This window comes from Caenorhabditis briggsae (assembly GCF_000004555.2).
Source record: "Caenorhabditis briggsae complete genome, chrII, whole genome shotgun sequence".
NCBI classification, from domain to species: domain Eukaryota; kingdom Metazoa; phylum Nematoda; class Chromadorea; order Rhabditida; family Rhabditidae; genus Caenorhabditis; species Caenorhabditis briggsae.
Genome location: NC_013486.2, coordinates 13,550,204 through 13,568,642, shown reverse-complemented (window position 1 = coordinate 13,568,642; position 18,439 = coordinate 13,550,204). Strand labels below are relative to the sequence as shown.

General features: G+C 36.2%; 7 protein-coding genes across 7 annotated transcripts; 3 read left to right on the top strand and 4 right to left on the bottom strand.

Moving 5' to 3' along the window:
• Window positions 1-731: 731 nt before the first annotated feature.
• CBG21398 lies at window positions 732-2,291 on the top strand (the record flags this gene model as incomplete). The annotated part of the gene is made up of 3 exons (XM_002646924.1): window positions 732-783; window positions 970-989; window positions 1,782-2,291. 3 exons carry the CDS (start codon window positions 732-734, stop codon window positions 2,289-2,291), a joined length of 582 nt encoding a protein of 193 aa, XP_002646970.1.
• Window positions 2,292-3,715: 1,424 nt separating this feature from the next.
• CBG26197 lies at window positions 3,716-4,278 on the top strand (the record flags this gene model as incomplete). The annotated part of the gene is made up of 4 exons (XM_045242925.1): window positions 3,716-3,773; window positions 3,819-3,968; window positions 4,014-4,154; window positions 4,205-4,278. The coding sequence occupies 4 exons, from the start codon at window positions 3,716-3,718 to the stop codon at window positions 4,276-4,278; spliced, it is 423 nt and encodes a 140-aa protein (XP_045100430.1).
• A 1,519-nt stretch (window positions 4,279-5,797) lies between these two features.
• CBG26196 lies at window positions 5,798-6,263 on the bottom strand (the record flags this gene model as incomplete). The annotated part of the gene is made up of 3 exons (XM_045242924.1): window positions 5,798-5,821; window positions 5,873-5,991; window positions 6,041-6,263. 3 exons carry the CDS (start codon window positions 6,261-6,263, stop codon window positions 5,798-5,800), a joined length of 366 nt encoding a protein of 121 aa, XP_045100429.1.
• A 159-nt stretch (window positions 6,264-6,422) lies between these two features.
• CBG26195 lies at window positions 6,423-7,499 on the bottom strand (the record flags this gene model as incomplete). Its single annotated transcript, XM_045242923.1, has 3 exons — window positions 6,423-7,135; window positions 7,183-7,242; window positions 7,448-7,499. The coding sequence occupies 3 exons, from the start codon at window positions 7,497-7,499 to the stop codon at window positions 6,423-6,425; spliced, it is 825 nt and encodes a 274-aa protein (XP_045100428.1).
• A 1,054-nt stretch (window positions 7,500-8,553) lies between these two features.
• Window positions 8,554-9,850, bottom strand: CBG21395 (the record flags this gene model as incomplete). The annotated part of the gene is made up of 4 exons (XM_002646923.1): window positions 8,554-8,661; window positions 9,366-9,451; window positions 9,496-9,700; window positions 9,773-9,850. The coding sequence occupies 4 exons, from the start codon at window positions 9,848-9,850 to the stop codon at window positions 8,554-8,556; spliced, it is 477 nt and encodes a 158-aa protein (XP_002646969.1).
• Window positions 9,851-10,695: 845 nt separating this feature from the next.
• Window positions 10,696-16,124, bottom strand: CBG21394 (the record flags this gene model as incomplete). Its single annotated transcript, XM_045242922.1, has 9 exons — window positions 10,696-11,117; window positions 11,164-11,307; window positions 11,538-11,718; window positions 11,861-11,958; window positions 12,806-12,952; window positions 13,008-13,197; window positions 13,257-13,336; window positions 13,732-13,879; window positions 14,109-16,124. The coding sequence occupies 9 exons, from the start codon at window positions 16,122-16,124 to the stop codon at window positions 10,696-10,698; spliced, it is 3,426 nt and encodes a 1,141-aa protein (XP_045097295.1).
• Window positions 16,125-16,579: 455 nt separating this feature from the next.
• CBG26194 lies at window positions 16,580-17,195 on the top strand (the record flags this gene model as incomplete). Its single annotated transcript, XM_045242921.1, has 3 exons — window positions 16,580-16,637; window positions 16,687-16,818; window positions 17,164-17,195. 3 exons carry the CDS (start codon window positions 16,580-16,582, stop codon window positions 17,193-17,195), a joined length of 222 nt encoding a protein of 73 aa, XP_045100427.1.
• Window positions 17,196-18,439: the final 1,244 nt, after the last annotated feature.

The following is an 18,439-nucleotide window of genomic DNA, read 5'->3' as shown; positions in this document are numbered from 1 at the left end:
AAGAATTTGAAAGAGTTTAAAAACTACTAGAAACCGGAAAAAGCTGGTCAAATCAGCAATTGAAAACTGCATAATAGAGCGCAAATTAAATGAACAACGAATAAAAGAAAGTACAAAGAAAGGCAGAAAAAATTAACGGAGAGGCAACGATTAAATGGTAAAAGATAAATAGTCGTGAACTGATGAAAAGTAGACTAGTTTTGAACTATTTGGCACGAGGCATTTCAGAGGAGGTTACAGTAGGCTAAAATTTCCGGCCGAACTACACATTTCAATTTCCGGTATTCCGGAGAGAGGAAATGGGATTTTTGGGATTTCGATATTTTTTAAAAACAAATTCGTTAATAATGATATAGAGAGTAATAATGTGGCTAGAATGAGTGCAAATAGATGAAAACTCAGATTGTGGGCGGTAAAAAAAGCTCATTAGGGAAATCTGAAAAAGTGAGAATGTTGAAATCGGACCCTTGAAAAAGGAGAAGGTTTAGGGCACATGTATTTCTTAACATCTGAACCGCCCATTAAAAAGAACAACTACAACAAAAAACTCATGAGATATTAGATTATCCATCTTGAAATCGAGGAAAGTTATAGAAGACTAGAGCCAAGATGAGACTATGAAAATCCGACAAGATACACCGTTTAAGAAATAGGCTCAGTTACATTTTAATCCGCTTGATAATGTGATAAAGAATTTGAGGGTGATTTATGTTTCCAAGAATAGGATAAAAATGATTATCTGTGAGGTCATAATCCTGACTTCTCAAGAGGATAAGGAATACAGTAAGTAAAACAAAAACTGGAATTCAGATGAGATAATAATAGATAATTAGATAGGATTAATGCAACTGATGGTGACAAATAAATTTTACATAGACGGACTTTGCTAGAAACTAATCCTTTAATAATGTTATAAAGGATTTGAAACGACAAGTTTTTCCAAAAATAAAAGCGAAAAATGATTTGCAGCGTGTGAGGTCATAATCCAGGTTTGTGCAGGAAAAACAGATACCGTAACATTGAGAAAGTGTGTTCAGAAATTGAAATACAAAATTTTCAACCCAAAAAATAGGTACCGTGACTGCTAAATCGCAAAATGGTCATCCTTTGGTCTTGACTATAAAAAATAGATGTCTGCGAAATTTATGACCTTGGTCAGATTTTGTAAACAACATCAAAATTTGTGGTAGTGGCGATTTGTCAGATATCAGGAAGGAGGAAACAGAGAAAAAAGTGTATCTTTTATTTTGTCTGCCGGCGGAGATATATCTCAATTTCCGAATGAAAAAAAATTGAGTTCAAAAGTTAACAATTGTTTTTGAGAAGATTCGAAACTTCCAGAGATTCCTCCTATGAATCTACACATCAGAGCCAAATAAAAATATTTATAAGCTAATCGAAAGTAAGGGAAATGAGGGAAAAGGAGGTGCGGTTTGAAATTTGACCTATAAACAAAATGCCATCCTTCGGACAGGGCAGCAAATTTATGACATCTTTCTAATGAGGAGGGTAGACGAAACAAGTGACAAACTGACTAGTAAAGTGGAAAAAGAGAGAAATAAATAAAAAATGCCTCATCTGAGATGCGGAGTAAACTGTGATAGAAAAGGGAATATCATGTAGAGAGTTGAGAATTTTCGGATTTACGAAACTTTAGAATTTTCGCGTTTTTTTTTTTGAGTTTGTGGATTTCCTGTAGTTTTGGATTTTCAGAATTTTAGGATTTACAGAATTTCAGAATTTACAGAATATTCGGATTTTCATAATTTTGGGATTTTCAGATTTTTTGGACTTGCAGACTATTTGAATCACAGAATCTCAGAATCTCAGAATCTCAGAATCTCAGAATCTCAGAATCTCAGATCTCAGAATCTCAGAATCTCAGAATCTCAAAATCTCAGAATCTCAGAATCTCAGAATCTCAGAATCTCAGAATCTCAGAATCTCAGAATCTCAGAATCTCAGAATCTCAGCATCTCAGAATCTCAGAATCTCAGAATCTCAGCATCTCAGAATCTCAGAATCTCAGAATCTCAGAATCTCAGAATCTCAGAATCTCAGCATCTCAGAATTTCAGAATCTCAGCATCTCAGAATCTCAGAATCTCAGCATCTCAGAATCTCAGAATTTCAGAATTTCAGAATTTCAGAATCTCAGAATCTCAGAATTTCAGCATCTCAGAATCTCAGAATCTCAGAATCTCAGCATCTCAGAATTTCAGAATCTCAGAATTTCAGAATCTCAGAATCTTTGATACTGTTCAAACAACAGATTCAGCCGATATCTCATAAAATCTTTTTTCTCGAAAGTCTGTGCAATAATTCAAGGTTGCCGTCGAGAAAAAAAAAGTAAAGAACCATATATGTCGCAAAAAATTCGGGAGAGGAAAAAATAGGCGATATCTCTCTTTTTTTCTCATGCCTAGTTCACCGGGCATAGAGAAAATGCGCTTGAAAAGTTGCGAACATATGGGGCGAGATTATAATTAAAAGGAATATCTGTACGAGAGGATTATAAAAGTGTTCATAATTGCAACTTTTTTTTTCAAAGTAACTAAAAAAGATGCGAAAAAAAGTGGCAACAAATTTCCAAACCCATCAATCACATATAACAGTTTCCTTGGGGTTAGAATAGAGAGTGTGTGTTCTCGGTAGAACGGGTTCGTTTAATTTTTCGGAGACAAGACGGGAGAGATAACAATCTCTGTTGATCAAAAAATTTGAAGAAGAAAATGAATTTCTCACAATCAGTTAAGAAGATGTCGTCTCGAATGTTTAGATTAAACTGGTAAAGATAAGAAAGTTTTGGGGTAGAAAAAATTGGAGAAAAATGAGAAGTCAGAGGGAAATAGGAATGGAGAAGTAAAAAATGATTCTTTTGTAAAAGACAAAAAGGATTTATTTCAAAGGTGTGGTTACACAAATGTGTGTTCTGTTTGATTAAAAGAGAGAGAGAGAGAGAGAGAGAGAGAGAGAGAGAGAGAGAGACCTTGCAATTACGGAAGCAAAATATGAGTTAGAAGGGTCCGCTTACTTTGAGCTCAATTATCTCGGTTCCCATGCAGTATATCAAAAAGTGGTCTAGTGACAAAATGTTGGTCATAATATAACAAGTAGTGAATTTCAAAAGTTTTAATTTTCACATCACAGTACTGAAATTTCAGAAATTTTTGTGAGCCACGTGTTTCTTTTGAATCTCCCAAAAGATGGACCGTTAAGTTTTTGGGAGCAACGTGTTTTTTTCAACAAATATAACAGAAATATTAACACTTTCTGAATATTTTTCCCAAAATTAAAACTTTTGAAAATCACTACTTGTTATATCACCAATATTTTATTAGTTAACAACTTTTTGATATCTTTATTAGAAAATGAGATAATTGCGCTCAATATACACTGGGGGCTTCAATTAGAGCACTTACGGTAACGCGCCAGAAAGCGATAGCTAGGAATTTCGATTTTGATCTTTTGAACTCTCGAGAGGAAAGTACACAAGTTCCTAGAAAGCCTAAAATCTCCATACACGATAGTTTCCATCTTCTTTCTATTCAATACAGCCGGAAATTCAAAAATCGTTTTCAAAATCGAATTATTCGATTTTTAGTTTTTCTCACAGGTGGACAATAGATGGAAAATTTCAGAATTTGAATATGAATGTATGAAAACAAATCGCGATGTATAAAAGGAGGTGATTTGAAAAGCCTCAGCTACACAGAATGTCTTCCAACTACGCTCCTTTGACAATAGAGGCTTTGGAGCAGATTTTGAGCGACAGTAAGCTACAGTACTTTATTCAAAATCTCCGACTTATTCTTTCAGATCAAAACTATGCTCGAGAAAATAAATCGTTGAAAAAAGACTTGTTAGCAGCAAGGAGACAGTGTTGGAAATGCGATAAGCATATTTCTCAGGCAAGAACTAATGAGAGAAAAATTGCTGGAAGTCAAATGGATAAACTGAAAAAACAATGTGAGTTCAAAAATCTCTATCACACAAAAATTTTGAGTTTTCCAGTTGAAAAGGAAAAGCAAGATCTGAAATTGATCTATGCTAGTGATCTGGAGAGAAAGGATAAGGATATCGAGAGATTGGAGAAGGTGCTTCAGCGGAGGAAACAACAAATTGTGATTTTGCAAAAAGCCGTTCTCCAATATGGTAAATTTTGGGATAGCTGTTTTTTGGAGAAGATAACTGACTTTTTCCAGAAGAAAATGCCCCGTCTCGTCATGATCCACATCCGCAAAAAGACAGGGTTCATAAAAGACAGTTTCATAATTAGTTACAAAAAATAATGATAGCAAATGAAAGATTAAGATTTCAAGTGTTAGAATAAATTGAATAGATTCAGATCACAAAAAAAAGAATTTGGTCACAAGAATCATTCCCACACCCACTTTTATTTCACAGGAAATGAAAAAAAAGCGTGTGGGAAGTATGAATATCGTAGTAAAAGAGAATAGATAGGTTTAAAAGTTTCAGATTATCCAACAAAAAAACTTGGGATCCGATTTGGAACTTCTCTAACTCATTATTTTCTCCGATATTAGAAATCCTAAGGACTGGGAAACTGAAAGACTGCCCGTTTCTTTTCCTACCTTTAAGAACACACCGTCAGTTTCATAATCTGGAGATTTCGATCCAGTGTAGGGCACACAAAGCCGGATTAGGTGAGCTCAGAAGGACGCTGGTCGCGAAAAGGGGAAACCGAACCAATTTCCTTTAGTTTCGAAAAGAAGAGATAAACTTTTCTAGCATGCGTTAATCCTTGATGGCCGGCTGAAAACGACTGATTTAGTGTAGGAATGGAATCTGAGCCAGATTATCTGATGTAGAGAAACGTAATGGTCGGGATTATTTAAAAAAAACGATAGATTCAACTAAAAAATTTAGAGTATGTGAGATGCACGAGGGGAAAAAGCGCATATTACTTCTGTGGGTTACGGCTACAATTAAATAGGATCGGGAAAAAACTAATTTTAAAATGTTGAATTCTGTATATTTTTTAATTAACGTCATCATTCGTCTACTACCTGGAATCTTTAGTATTATCTCCCTGTAAGATATCTCCTAAAAACTTTTGATTGTTTATTCTAACTTCGAATTTCAAGCCAAAGAAAGTGAAAAAAAGTTCTCATGAGTCAGGTGATTAAAGTGCAAATGTCTGTCAGGATATTAAGCTCAAGGTGTGTATCAGCAATTTGTAATTGTTTACTAGTTACATACGTGCATAAGGAGGATAGGGGAATAGAGAGGTGCAAGAAAAAGAAGGGAGAATCATAATTATGGGATGAGGAAAATGAGTCTGTTCGCGGAGCATATCTAAGAGACGGGAGGGTGAATGAAATGCGGGAACGTATATGTGCATAGAAACAAATAAGAATGAAATTAGGTATTAAGGTGCATAGAGCTCGTTGGGTGGGGAACAGAAGGGGAGCATGTGGAAGAGATAGGATTTCAAAGAGACGGAGGAAAGATGGGATCGTAAAACGGGGCATAGATTTGTTTGGGAGATAAGGAGTGTAAGCTGAAACTTCCAGATGTTGGATGAGATGGGAGATAATGATAAGGGATCTAGACGTTTCAGGTTGGGATCAGACAGCCAGATGATAGCATCGAGATAACATGAAATGTGGAACAGGAAGGAACGATGTAGAACCGGGAAACAGGGCACATGAATTACAGTAATTAAAGCCAATGAGAAAAGAAAATGATAAGAGCACATCAGAAAAAGAAAAAGAGCATTTCAAAATATGGAGGCGGGAATTGTGGAGTGACAAAACGATTGGAGCGATGCGAAGCTAATGTTTTCGTCCTCTCTTGCTCTGAAAACTTCATTATTGAAATCATTGATCAATTTTGATTTATCAGCAAACTTCAATCAAGCAGATAAACTTCCAAGAACCTTGCTTTGGTTCAAATGAAGTATAACTCACCGGAGCAGTTTTTTTGGTTCCCACATTTTTCGAAGGACTGGATGTCCCATCAGCATTCACTAAAATTTGAGGAGTTTTTTTTGAATTTCGAATTTTAAACTATCTCACCTTGAGACATGGCTAAGTCAAAAGCCGTTTTCGCAGAGTTTATGGCATCCATCTTTCTTTGAAGATCGTCTCTTGCTGCCTCTGTCTCCGTCAGCTTCTCCGTGAGGTCAGTAACTTTCTCCACTCGGAGCTGGAGCTCTTGCTTCGCTCGTGCATCCGATTCTTCAGCAGATTTGCAGCTTGCCTTCAAATTATTGATTTCTTCATCCTTCGCTTCCAACATTACTTTTTGATGAGCAACGACTCCACGAAGAGAATTATTTTTGCCAGTTGTCTCCAAGAAAATTTTTTGCAGCTTGGCGTTCCTTTCTTCATCTTTCTCAATTCGGCAATTTTTCCCCTTGCAGCGGCATCATTAGCTGTTTTCGTACTAGCGATGCTGTTACTCTGATCCGTTAATTGTTGACGGAGCACCAAAATTTTGTTTTCGAATTTTCTGATTTTGGCTCGATGGTTTTCTTTTCAGTCGGTCGATGTCAGCGTTCAAATGCATTGCATTATTCTCGCTTCTATCCAGTGCCTCCTGTCTGGAAGTAAGCTGGCGTTGTGCATTTTGGAGCTCGTTTTCCATTTTCTTGCTCTTCTCGGCGAACTGGGATTTCAGTTCTCCGATTTTTGCGTCACGAGCTTCAATTAATGCTTTCTGATCGGCATATAGCTTCATTTGATTTTGAAGCTCGGTTTCGATCTTCTGCATCTTTTCGCTCTGCTCGTTGAACTTCATTTGCTTTTCATTGTCTGCTTGCTGCAATTTTGAATTTTTTGCTTCCAATTCTTGATTTTTCAGAATTTGAGCATCCACTCGCTTAGAAACCTCCGCCTTCTCGCTCTCCAATTTTTCGATGACCAGTTTCTGGCTGTCCTTCTCCTCTCCCAATCTCTGGACGAGTTTCGCCTGGACGAGTTTCGCACTCTCTATCTTCTCCTGCTCCAACTCTCCAATTCTTCTCTGTGCTCGGCCCATTTGGAAGTTTGCATCGTTGTTGTTTTTAGCGATCTGCTCTGCCAGCTCTTTGTTTTGCTGCTCAAGCTCAACAATTCGAGCTTCAGTTTGTTGTTCCTTTTCTTTACCGCGGCTTCCCATGTTGGTAAAGACTGAGAATATAAAAATCTTCTAAAAGTTGAATAGCGGAAAAACTCACACTGGGGAAGCGGATCCACGCCGACTGGATAAGCTGGCAAGGTGGGTCCAATTAGTGGAACTGAAAATGAAATGATCCAATCTGCTTGTTTTTACAATCGAAATTCTACAGATACACATTGGGTTAGTTTATAGCCAAATCTGATGAATCCCAATTAGCTTATGAGACAATTTTTAAAGTCGAGGTTTCAATCTTAGTTTTTTTTTTGGTTTGTTTTTAACTAGCCTAAAAATGAAATCTTGAGCTCCATAAAAAATCAAAACACCTCCATTGGTTCCAAATCCGAGAAGAGCATGATTGACATTCTGATCCGACATTGTGCTGTAGCGTGGTAGATAGACAGAGTCTGAATTTATGAAATACGCAATCAAACGATAAATTTCGCGACTGTTAGAAGTAAAAAAAAACAGAAAATTGAGAGGGAGCGAGGGAAAGAGAGAAAAACTCTGCGACAACGACAGAATGTCTATGGGGGATGGCTTCGTACGGTGCAGGAAAAGGAGGGAGAAACGATGGGAGAATGAGAGGGTGAATAATAAAATTATGACATTTTCTGGCGTTTTTGGTAGAAGGAGAATGAAAATGTGATGCAAAATGTCAGGGGAATCGTTCGCCGAAAACTAATGAGCAAAGAGAATTGGTTGACGTACATGGGAAAAAAGTGTGTAACTTTAATCCTAGTTATCTCTATTTCTAGCCAAGATTTTCGAAAACTGTCAACTAAAGAAATGCGCATTAGAATGTCATCAATATTTTATCAGTTGAAAATTTTCTTGTAGCTTAATTAGAAGCCGAGATAATTAGGATCAAAAAAGGAACATAGTAAATTTCAGAACACATTTGAAACTGACCGGCAGATGTAAGAAGTTGAAGTTGAAATACTACTATGTCGTAACCTGTTCATATTTTTGTCGGGAAAAAATATATAATTGTGGGGGTTGGACTCATGCTAATAGCGGGGAGTTTAACACTAATAAAAATAGTGGTCTAACCGGAATTTGACTAACCTCCGACCAGAAGTTAATGGCACCGCCCGAGCAGGATATGTCTGCTTGCCGGTCCGTTATGCAAAAGAGAGAATAAGCGTAATTATGACCATCGTTTACGACCGGTATGATGGGCAATACATTCTTGGTGTTGAGGAAATCTGATAGCTACTCCACCAGGCAGATCGTAAATCCACCAATATCCAAGAATCCAAAGGTTAATATGAGTGGTCCAATTTGAGAATCTCACAGTTTTTGAATTTCCGAGATTTACCAAAGAAGATTAACATAGAATTTCTGACGCAATAGCGGATCCAGTAAACATGGATTCTGTAGTGAAAGATTCAGAAAGAGCAGGAGACGTTCCAGAAGATTCTGTGCAAGTTCACTGTGTGTCAGAAGATTCAGAAGACCCAGAATACGTCGTTGACGGTGTTCCGTGAAATTCCTCTGGAGTCAAACCAGGAGCGATCGTAGATGCATCAGAAGACTTCTGAAAAAAATTTGATTTTTTTCAAATAGAGGAATACTGTAGTTGTAACGGATTCTTGACCGGATGTCGAACTGTTAACTTCGAGCTTGTATATCTCATTTCCTATGAAAGATATAAAAAAGTGGTTAACTAGCAAAATGTTGATCATGATATCACCAAAATTTTATCAGTTGTCAAAATTTTGATATCTTTCACAGGATCCGAGATATAGCGTCTCAAAGTTTTACGGGAATTCTGTGCTTTTGGATCCCCAATCTTGGAGAAAATTTTTAAGAAGTTTTTGACAAAAACTTTTATTAATGGGGTTATGCAGATAATTAGTTTGCAATAAAAATGGCAAATAAATACAAATAAATACTATGCACGTATGCAAATAAATTAATTTATTTGCATCCAAAAAGCGAATTTAATTGCATTCCTGGGCGTGATTTTTTTCTTTTTATTTGTTTCATCAGCAGACACGTATCAGTTCATGTGGGTTTCCAAACGATTTATCATAATTGTTGTAATCAGCAACAGTTTTCAAATTCGAATATGGAAGATATTGATGAGCAATCTGAAAATAGTTTGCCGTCGCAAATGCCAAAGCAAGAAATTCTTCTATAATTACCATTTGCATCAGTTTTACTCATAAATCCTCTCTCAAGAGCTCTTAGATGTTGAATGCTTGTAGGGAAACATATATAGTCCTTTGCAATATTCACCAGCTTGTCTACTACATTATTTACTATTCGTGACACTGTAAACTGACTTATACCAAGATCCTGAGCCAGATAGTTCTGGGATCTACCTAAAGTTATCTTGGTGAGTCTAGTGATATATACATTTCACTACCTTCACGAGCATACTTCAAAAAAATATGAATACGGACTGGAGCTGGGATTGAATCGATTCTACTGATGTCGTCAGAACAAAGATTTCGCAAAAAAGTTAAAATGTTCAAGTTCCACACCCAGATATTTCTGAAGACTATTCTATAAAAATTTTCAACCGATTTTTTCACTTTCGTTTGTTCAGTCGAAATCATATATTGATTCAACTGTAAAAAAGTAGAAAACAGATCTTGGCGGATAACTTCAAGCCCTTCTTCCAACTGATACGGACGACAAACAGTAAGTAAAACGGATTCTTGTTCCTGCAATAGTAGGAGAGCAGCAGCAACTTTTTTTTGTCGAATATTGGCTGTCATATCCTAAAAGGCCAAGTTTTTTATATAACTTTTCCCAAATATTCCAGTTACAATATCAGACTCATGAGGCTTTTTCGCCATATTAACACTTTTCTCCATCGAAATTTGGTTCAAAAATAATTTGAGAAATCAAAAAAATCACGCCCAGGAATGCAATTAAATTCGCTTTTTGGATGCAAATAAATTAATTTATTTGCATACGTGCATAGTATTTATTTGTATTTATTTGCCATTTTTATTGCAAACTAATTATCTGCATAACCCCATTAATAAAAGTTTTTGTCAAAAACTTCTTAAAAATTTTCTCCAAGATTGGGGATCCAAAAGCACAGAATTCCCGTAAAACTTTGAGACGCTATATCTCGGATCCTGTGAAAGATATCAAAATTTTGGCAACTGATAAAATTTTGGTGATATCATGATCAAAATTTTGCTAGTTAACCACTTTTTTTATATCTTTCATAGGAAATGAGATATACAAGCTCGAAGTTAACCGTTCGACATCCGGTCAAGAATCCGTTACAACTACAGCATTCCTCTATTTGAAAAAAATCAAATTTTTTGAAGTTTTCTGATGCATCTACGACCGCTCCTGGTTTGACTCCAGAGGAATTTCACGGAACACCGTCAACGACGTATTCTGGGTCTTCTGAATCTTCTGACACACAGTGAACTTGCACAGAATCTTCTGGAACGTCTCCTGCTCTTTCTGAATCTTTCACTACAGAATCCATGTTTACTGGATCCGCTATTTTTAATTTTATTAAATGCAAAATTAAAAGAACGGTAGAGAAAATCAGAAAAGCAAAAAGTTATTAAAATATGAATCATCAATATTTCGAAGATTATTCTATCAGAATCTCCATTATCATTTCTTCTTCCTTATGCATTTTTATCGAGCCCATTGTACTGATTGCTGGCGCTTTTCCAATCTCCCTAGAGTTCATTGGGATCGTAGGAAAGTTTTTCATTTCATTTCTTGTTCTTTTCCAGGAATTTAAAAGACCCAAACTCTGGTATGCCATTAGGGTTCCCTCAAAGTGTAATCTCATCACTTTTTGAACATCTGGAGCCATTTTGTAGATTCTCTGAAAATGAACAATTTCAGTTTTTGAAATTGTTCTCCTTATCACCTCAATCATATTATCCAACACAGCTTCTTGTACTGGCCAATTAAACATCCAAAGCTTTTCAAAAGTTTCGTCAAAATGAGTTTTCAATGCCCAAATCTCCTTATCAAAATCGGTTTCGAGTTTTGGAGGCACTTCTGGAAATATAAAACCAAAATTCGAAACAAAATTTTTAAAACTAACCTTTAGCTTGCATTTCATTCGAAGACGTAATCATCGACAAAGTCTGTAACAACGGAATCGGATCATTCGAGAACGCATCTACAGTAATCTTTTTGGTGAATCTATCAAATTGCTCATCCAGCCATCGGAGCTTGACTGATGCGTCTAAAAATATCAGTTTTTCGAAAAATCCCCCAGATTTTGCCACACCGCCAAGTTTGAGCTGAATTAACCCGATTCATGTGAGATATATCGAAAAGTTATCAACTGATAAAATATAGCTGATAATATGATAAGTATTTTATCAGTTGAAAACTTTTTTATATTTTAGATATGTACCGAGATAAATTGGGTCAAAATTCAGAGAACCCTTCTCTTATAGGTTTTCAGCTTACCTGAATTTTTAGGACCCATTTTTAATTGATGAACCACTGATGACAGATTTGAGAACAGTTCAGAATAGGTGGTAAAGGAAGGTGCCAAAACAGATGAAGCAATCATTTTTAAATTATTTCGAAGCTCTGGAATCACGTATGCCGTCTTTTGGTGTACGTTTCGCTCTGGTCGGGGACGTTTCTGAAATTGGGGAATCTAGAAAGCCATAAATCCAGGGACACAGGGTCCCAGGAACCCTTTTACCCAGGGACCCAGGAACCCAGGAACTGAGGATCCCAAGAATCCAAGAATCTAAGAATCACAAAAAATTCAGAAATCTTACACTATTCACATCAACAATCATATTCAGAACTTTTGGTAACATCCTTTCCAGACTTGAAGGCATGCATTGGGTTTCTTTGGTCTTGAACATATCCTTTCCTGAAAATCAATTAAAACTTTTAGGTGAACTTTTCTATTTTGCACGGTCTCCCACAGAACATTTCCGAACTGCAAATTAATTTTTGATCTACAGAAAAAAATTTGGCGCGACCACAATTGCAGGTCTAAAACCATAATATCAGAATTTTTTATCTGATTTTGTGGAGGTTAAAGATGATTCAAATGATTTTTAAGAAATTAATTAGTGGTTATAGAATCCTGTATGGTCCTTTTCCGGAAGAAAAAATGTCAAAAATGGTCATTTTTGAAAGTTTTTTACAGAAAAAATGTATCTCCTCTTTCAGTTTTCGACATTTCTAGGAGTTCTTTAGCTCAAAAAAACCGCAATTATTTACTCTTCATTTTGTATGGACGAATTTTTGATTCGCCTGATGAAACTTTTCTTATAATCAAAAAACCTCACGAAATTGCACAAAATCGCATTTTTGCGTTGTTTTTTGATTATAAAAATTTTTTTATCAGACGAATCAAGAATTCATCCATACAAAATGAAGAGTAAATTGTTGCGGTTTTTTTGAGCTAAAGAACTCCTAGAAATGTCAAAAACTCAAAAAGGAGATAGATTTTTTCGGTAAAAAACTTTCAAAAATGACCATTTTTTACATTTTTTCTTCCGGAAAAGGACCATACAGGATTCTATAACCGCTAATTAATTTTTAAAAAATCATTTGAATCATCTTGGAACTACACAAAATCAGATAAAAAATTCTGAAATTATGGTTTTAGACCTGCAATTGTGGTCGCGCCAAATTTTTTTTCTGTAGATCAAAAGTTAATTTGCAGTTCGGAATTGTTCTGTGGGAGACCGTGTTTTGTAAAAACTCACTACTATCTGAAAACTGAATCTCTTTTTGATCCAAGAGAATATTCTTTATTCCGAATTCAGAAGACGTGGAATTCGGACTAATCGGAGAGAGCCGAAGCGGACAAATAGGTTGGAAACGAACACATTGTAGGTGGTTCTTTGGCTTAGCTGGAATTTCAAAATTCAGATTCCTCAGGTTCCTCAGAATCCGTCAAAACCTTACCTTTCCCGCCACCAACTCGCAAATCACTACTCTCCATTCTTTCAATCTGCCAATTTTTAGCTGGAATTTTTCGCGCGAACCAAGGTAACCCATCCTCATCATCATCGGAAGACGTGTCGGACTGCTTAGAATTCGGGCTGAGACAAAATTCTTGGGATTCTCCTTGTTGAATTGAACTCATGTCAGAGATCTGGAAAAAGAAAGTTGGGGTCTTGAAATCTGGGAATTCAGATTCTTGTGAAAACTTACCGGCTGACATACTCTCTGGATATCCGGTGACATTGATTGCAAACTTGATGGGGAACAGAAGGCGTTGGGTTCAGTAAATTCTGAAAATTATATATTTTTTAAAGTTGCAAACTACCCTAAAACCTGTAATAAAAGGATCCCCTAACTTGGAGCTCTATTATTTCGGTTCTTCTAAAAGATATCAAAACGTTGTCCACTGATAAAATATTTGTAATGTTATGATGAAAAGTTTACCTTTTAAATACTTTTCCATATCTCTGACAAGAACCGAGATAATTGAGCTTCAAGTTGGCGGTTTAGGTGAGCTTTTATCAGAGGAAAAACGGTATTTTAGAGCTCAGCTATCTCAATTGCCACAAGAGATTTCGAAAAATGTTAAACTGATAAAATGTTTGTGATATCATGATAAACAATTTATCTGTGAAAATTTTTTCAGTATCTCTCTTGGGAAGCAAGATAATTAACGATAACTAACCTCCCAATTGCACCTGATTCACATTCGAAATCAAATATTGAAATTGTGGTGGAATCTGAGAAAAGGGACCAGAAAACACGTCTTGTCGATTTTTAGCATCCATCCAAAACATTGGGTTTTGAAAGTCAAAAAAGACTGTTGGCCTAGACTCTGACATGGCTGAAAATTTGAGAATTTCGGCTTCAAAATGGCTGAAAACGAGTGGAACATAGTGTTTGAAACGGATGAAAAAATTTGAAAAAAGAGATCATCGACTTTCAAAGACCAAAACGTTTTGGTGCCTTTTCAGGTAGATCAAAAAAAATATAATTTTCAGGTAGATCAAACATTCGGTAGGTCAAATATGGTAGATTTTTTGAGCTTCGTTCTAGGCAAGCGGAGGCATTGGATTCTTGGATTCTTGGATTCTTGGATTCTTGGATTTTTGGATTCTTGGATTCTTGGATTCTTGGATTCTTGGATTCTTGGATTCTTGGATTCTTGGATTCTTGGATTCTTGGATTCTTGGATTCTTGGATTCTTGGATTCTTGGATTTTTGGATTCTTGGATTCTTGGATTCTTGGATTCTTGGATTCTTGGATTCTTGGGATTTTTGGATTCTTGGATTCTTGGATTCTTGGATTCTTGGATTCTTGGATTCTTGGATTCTTGGATTCTTGGATTCTTGGATTCTTGGATTCTTGGATTCTTGGATTTTTGGATTCTTGGATTCTTGGATTCTTGGATTCTTGGATTTTTGGATTCTTGGATTCTTGGATTCTTGGATTCTTGGATTCTTGGATTCTTGGATTCTTGGATTCTTGGATTCTTGGATTCTTGGATTCTTGGATTCTTGGATTCTTGGATTCTTGGATTCTTGGATTCTTGGATTCTTGGATTCTTGGATTCTTGGATTCTTGGATTCTTGGATTCTTGGATTCTTGGATTCTTGGATTCTTGGATTCTTGGGATTCTTGGATTTTTGGATTCTTGGATTCTTGGATTTTTGGATTCTTGGATTCTTGGATTCTTGGATTCTTGGATTTTTGGGGGGTGGATTCTTGGATTCTTGGATTCTTGGATTCTTGGATTCTTGGATTCTTGGATTCTTGGATTCTTGGATTCTTGGATTCTTGGATTCTTGGATTCTTGGATTCTTGGATTCTTGGGATTCTTGGATTCTTGGATTCTTGGATTCTTGGATTCTTGGATTCTTGGATTCTTGGATTCTTGGATTCTTGGATTTTTGGATTCTTGGATTCTCGGATTTTTGGATTTTTGGATTCTTGGATTCTTGGATTCTTGGATTCTTGGATTTTTGGATTCTTGGATTCTTGGATTCTTGGATTCTCGCATTCTTGGATTCTTGGATTCTTGGATTTTTGGATTCTTGGATTCTTGGATTCTTGGATTCTTGGATTCTTGGATTCTTGGATTCTTGGATTCTTGGATTCTTGGATTTTTGGATTCTTGGATTTTTGGATTCTTGGATTCTTGGATTCTTGGATTCTTGGATTTTTGGATTCTTGGATTTTTGGATTCTTGGATTCTTGGATTCTTGGATTCTTGGATTCTTGGATTCTTGGATTCTTGGATTCTTGGATTCTTGGATTCTTGGATTCTTGGATTCTTGGATTCTTGGATTCTTGGATTCTTGGATTCTTGGATTCTTGGGATTCTTGGATTTTTGGATTCTTGGATTCTTGGATTTTTGGATTCTTGGATTCTTGGATTCTTGGATTCTTGGATTTTTGGATTCTTGGATTCTTGGATTCTTGGATTCTTGGATTCTTGGATTCTTGGATTCTTGGATTCTTGGATTCTTGGATTCTTGGATTCTTGGATTCTTGGATTCTTGGATTCTTGGATTCTTGGGATTCTTGGATTCTTGGATTCTTGGATTCTTGGATTCTTGGATTCTTGGATTCTTGGATTCTTGGATTCTTGGATTTTTGGATTCTTGGATTCTTGGATTTTTGGATTTTTGGATTCTTGGATTCTTGGATTCTTGGATTCTTGGATTTTTGGATTCTTGGATTCTTGGATTCTTGGATTCTTGGATTCTTGGATTCTTGGATTCTTGGATTCTTGGATTCTTGGATTCTTGGATTCTTGGATTCTTGGATTCTTGGATTCTTGGATTCTTGGATTCTTGGATTCTTGGATTCCTGGATTCCTGGATTCTTGGATTCTTGGATTCTTGGATTCTTGGATTCTTGGATTCTTGGACTCTTGGATTCTTGGATTTTTGGATTCTTGGATTCTTGGATTCTTGGATTCTTGGGTTCTTGGATTCTTGGATTCTTGGATTCTTGGACTCTTGGGAATCTTGGGATTCTTGGATTCTTGAACTTTTGGGAATCTTGGGATTCTTGGATTCTTGAATTTTTGGGATTCCAGACTTCATTCTCATTTCAGATTCAGTCGACTCAACTTAATCAGACAACGATGATTCCAATTTTCTAGAACTTTCTTGTCTCCGATCTAAAATGCTTATCTGCTCATTTCCTCTTTTTCAGATGAAAAAAAGAGATACGATCTGCTAGTTCTGGACTACTCGTCCTCCCACTTTTCACTGTCTCCGCCTTTTTTCTCTCGCATATGTTGTTGTACGTTTCTTCTGTTGTACTATCGATTCATGAAGAAAAATTTCCTCGTAGCGACTTCCTCTCTCCCCCATGTGTTTGTCTTTGTAATGAGTCCATGTGTTCACCCCAAAAAATGTTCCTGAACAACTTTCAAGGTCATTTTCTCTGGAACATTCTTCAAACTTGGCACAGTGCTAAGGAGTTCCACAAAAAACCACGTATTTATTAGCCACCCTGAATGCTCTTTTAAGGATTTTATGACTTTTCAACTTTTCAGAAAATGAGCAACAAAGAAGTCACCAAAGTCTACGCTCAAGAGCCATTGAAGATGAATACCGGTGAGTAGCTCAGTTGTCCTTCCACATCGTTTCTCGCACTTCTTTTCAGCTCCACAGCTCCATAAACTTGCCGCCATGTATTCAGAAAAGCAGATTTGGTCTTGCCATCAAGGACCAACGTGCTCAATTTGTGACGCCAAGGCTGTTGGCAAGGAGCGGGAGTATTTGGGTCTCGCGATGTGTAAGTGAAGTTTGTTAGAATTTTTAATAGATTACACTTTGAGCTCAATTATCTCGATTGCCATGAAAGATATCAAAAGTTTGTCATTTGATAAATTGTTCATCATAATATCACAAATATTTTCTTAGTTGACAAATTTTTGATATCTCACATAGGAACCGAGATAATGAAGCTCGAAGTAGACGTCACTTTAAGCTCAATTATCTCTGTTCTCATGACAGATATAAAAAAGTCTGTCAACTGGTAAAGAATTGGTCTTTCAGAAAAACAGAGATAATTGAGCTCAAAATGCTCATATATGATGGGCTTCTATTAGAGAATTTACAGTATTAGGAACATTTTCAGATCAATCCCAAAACTTCCACAGAGCCAATTAAGAACGTCGAGGAACGGTGAAGCTAGAAGTATGGTCCATGTTTCCTTCTGCATGGTTATGTATGGACGTCTTCGTCCGCACGTCTTCTCAAATCATGAATGTCAAGTTTTCAATCTTTCTAAAGCTCCTTTTCCCCCCGTTGCTTAGTCGTTTCCCCCTGTTTATTCTTGAGAATGCTGACCTGCATCTTCTACAACTCGTCCTCCCGTCTCGCGTTATTTTTCACTATAAGCACTAACTAAGGAAGGTTGTAACTGGGGTATGGGACTTTGATATGAGGCCTATATCATTCGAAAGCTGAGAATGAGACATTTTCAAATATATATTCAGATTTTGTTGCGGACATTCCAGGTCCGAGAAAATCGAATTTGAAATTTGGCTGAAATTCGAATATTTTGAGGGCCAGATCTCCCCCTTTCTTATATGCATTGTGGAACTAGTTGAAAGCAGCGACTGGTGGTGTAGCGGTGAAGAGAGAGGATGGTAACTGACTAGGGTTGGGTTCGATTCCTCTCTCCTTTGTTTGTTTTTGTTTTTGTTTTCGGTCTTTGTGGAAATCTTCAAAATGTTCCGAACACATTTTCCAAAAAAAATTCATTTTGATACTGAAAAATTGTACTTTCTTAAATGTTTTAAGTAATATCTAGTTTTTGACTATTTCGTTAATCAACACTAAACACTTTCACACAGCTTTTGTTTGTCAAAGTACATAATGATGGTTCGTTTTAAGAGCCACACATCAATCAGACATGATTTGTGTCTATGATTTCTCAAATTTTGAGTGTTACTGGGCGATCATCGTAGTACTACGGTTTGTTGAAAATCAGAAAAAGAATCAAAATGTCTTGATCCCGAGAAGAAAATAGGTTATCAAATTTTGTAAAAAACCTAATTTGCTTGTTCTTTTTCGTTTAATACTTTTTCAGCCGAAAAAAAAAATTTCAAAAATTTTCAAAAAAAAAAGTCAAGGGGGCCCCATGGAACTTTTTTTCAAAATTTTTTTCTGAAAAAAAAACGCTTAAACTTGGTCATATTGCACAGAAACTTCTAAATTTGCGATCACAATAAAAAAAACATCCAAAAACTTTTGTAAACCATTAACTTTCTATTCTCAAAAGTCAAAAAGTGGTTTGAAAAAATGACTCAAAAACAGTTTTCAAAAGCATGTAACCAAATTTTCAAAAAAAAATTTTTTTTGGAAAAAAGTCCCCCCCCCCCCTTTGCTTTTTCAAAAATGAGATTTCA